General features: G+C 44.4%; 1 protein-coding gene across 1 annotated transcript in view; it reads left to right on the plus strand.

The window, feature by feature from the left end:
• The window catches only part of pex7 (peroxisomal biogenesis factor 7), a 23,978-nt gene that overhangs the window by 16,476 nt on the left and 5,165 nt on the right, over positions 1-2,337 (plus strand). Inside the window, exon 9 of the mRNA XM_017440378.3 lies at positions 1,336-1,435. Within this exon, the coding sequence (XP_017295867.1) occupies positions 1,336-1,435 (100 nt within the window). The remainder of the gene's footprint in view (positions 1-1,335; positions 1,436-2,337) is intronic.

The raw sequence follows: 2,337 nt of genomic DNA on the forward strand, positions 1-2,337 counted from the left end.
TGTGTGGGTGTGTGTGTGTGTGTGTGTGTGTGTGTCAGTATTAATACCGGCCTAATGGGGCCCATTGAGAGCTGCAGTTCCCCTCCTCTGAAAATGATTTAATTGCATTTGCAAAGTGGATGAGTCTGGAGGGAGTGTTTGCTGCGTCAGGCCTCTCCCACACACACACACACACACCACACACACCCCCACCCACACACACACACACACATGGCTCTGTCAGAACCAGGAAGAGAAACACTCTTTCAATTAGTCTGATTGGCTGCTGCTGCTCGATGGCTGCAGGGAGTGTTTTATTGGCTCTCTTACCTCGCCTGCTCTTTTACTTCTTCGTCATCTTTATTTTTCATAAACTCATTTTCTAGATTGCCGTCTTCCTTCAGTCCCTCCCTCCGTGTGATTAAACAGCCTCCCTCCTCCCTGAGCCTCGTTGAGCTGCTTTCACAAAGTTCCCTGAGCTCAGACTGAAGATAAAGTCATCTTTGTGTTTCAGAATATCTGACATATATCAGAATATCCAGGTTAGTTTATAAAACTGTGACCAACAGAAACAGACATGAATCCCACCTGAAAGTGGTTTAAAACAAGTTGAATACATTTCTTTATTCTTTAGGTTGTTTCGTGAACCCGTTAGGATTATGATGAAGAATCTGCACCAGCTGTCTGAATCTAATGAGATCAGTAAAGATCTGACATCAGATTTTAGTTTAATTCTGATTAATAGTTTTCTGTGGAAGCTGAGATTATCCTGAGATAACCGAGCTGCGTTTTCAGAAAATAATTAGACGTTTTTGGTCCTCTAAGTGAGGAGATAAATGAATGTTCCTCCAGGATTTATCACAGTCATGATGCACAGATTTATATCTGATCCATGTCCTTTAATGAGATACCAAACCCACCAAACACTCCAGATTTATGAAAATGAATTATCTCCTTTGTTTGATTGTGATTTTAAAGAACTTCTTGTTTGTCTGAGTCCAAATAAATATTTATCCAGAGAATACCGACTTTCTGAGATAAGATAAATACGTTACTGTGTCGAGAAAATGAGCGTTATCTTGAGATGATGAGAGAAATAAGTCAAGATGTCAGGAAAATAAATTAGATTTATTTGAAACTCTGCAGGTTTTTCTTTTACAGCAGTGAATTTAAACCAGACTGAAGTTAATGATTTAATTAAAGTCAGATTAGTTTTATCTGGTTATATTAAATGTTTGGTTTTATTTGCAGTTATTTAACTTCTTTTTGTTGCTTAATGCTTCTTATTTTCTGCTTGTGAACCTGAAGATTGAGACTTTTCTGTCCTCTGAGTCCAGCGTCTCTGCTTCTGTTCAGGTTTTGGGACTTCAGCAGGAAGCAGCCTCTTCTGGACTCTGTGGAGCATCACTCAGAGTTCGTCTGTGGACTGGACTTTAACCTTCACGTCCCCAACCAGGTGAGACACAGAAAGCGTCTCAGAGTCTGAGACAGATGGACCCACTGAGGACGTCTCTGTCTCTTTGGAGCTCCTGCTTCAGGTCCAGTTTTTATGCATTAAAACTTGTAGAGTGGATTATCCCGGACGAGCCCCCAACTGAAATGTTTCATCCAGTCTAAGAGTGCTGGTGTTTAAGAACAGGATCCCCAGGAGGAGCTGGAGATCTGGGTTTCCCTTCTGGACCTGTTACCTCCATGACCCGACCCGGATTAGAGGACGGTTTTACAGATCATCTGTCCACTTCCTCCCTCATCCTTCATCCTGACCTCTCCTCCACTTCCTGCTGCAGAACATCATCCCCACCTAATGATGCTGCTGTCACCATGCTTTACTGTAGGGATGCAATAATCAGGAGGACCTTAGTGATCCGTGGTTTGTTGGTTCTTTGTCTGATTTATGCCTGGAAATGTTTTCTGAGCGTCGTTGATTTGATCCCTTGTCTTTATTCACTCCTCAAACAAACGTTTTGCTCTTTAACTTCCGTTTGATTTCAGCCGTCCAGATTTCTGCTCTCAGCGCTCCCCTCCCTGAGATAACGATCTAATCTCTGCGCTCACAAACACTTTCCGTCTGGGTGTGTTTTTGTTGTTTCTTGAATTGGGCTCATCCATCAATGTGTCTGCGCTCGAGCGGCGTCACCCCCGCCCACGACACGCGGCGCGGCACGCTCAGGAAGGACTGAAAATTCAGCCTGGGCCTGATGCAGACACTGAGAGTTCTGCTGGGGTTCTGCTGGGGTTCTGCTGAGGGTTCTGCTGAGGGTTCTGCTGAGGGTTCTGCTGAGGGTTCTGCTGGGGTTCTGCTGGGGTTCTGCTGGGGTTCTGCTGAGGGTTCTGCTGAGGGTTCTGCTGAGGGTTCTG

The sequence above is a fragment of the Kryptolebias marmoratus genome, linkage group LG19 (assembly GCF_001649575.2).
Source record: "Kryptolebias marmoratus isolate JLee-2015 linkage group LG19, ASM164957v2, whole genome shotgun sequence".
In the NCBI taxonomy this organism is placed as follows: Eukaryota; Metazoa; Chordata; class Actinopteri; order Cyprinodontiformes; family Rivulidae; genus Kryptolebias; species Kryptolebias marmoratus.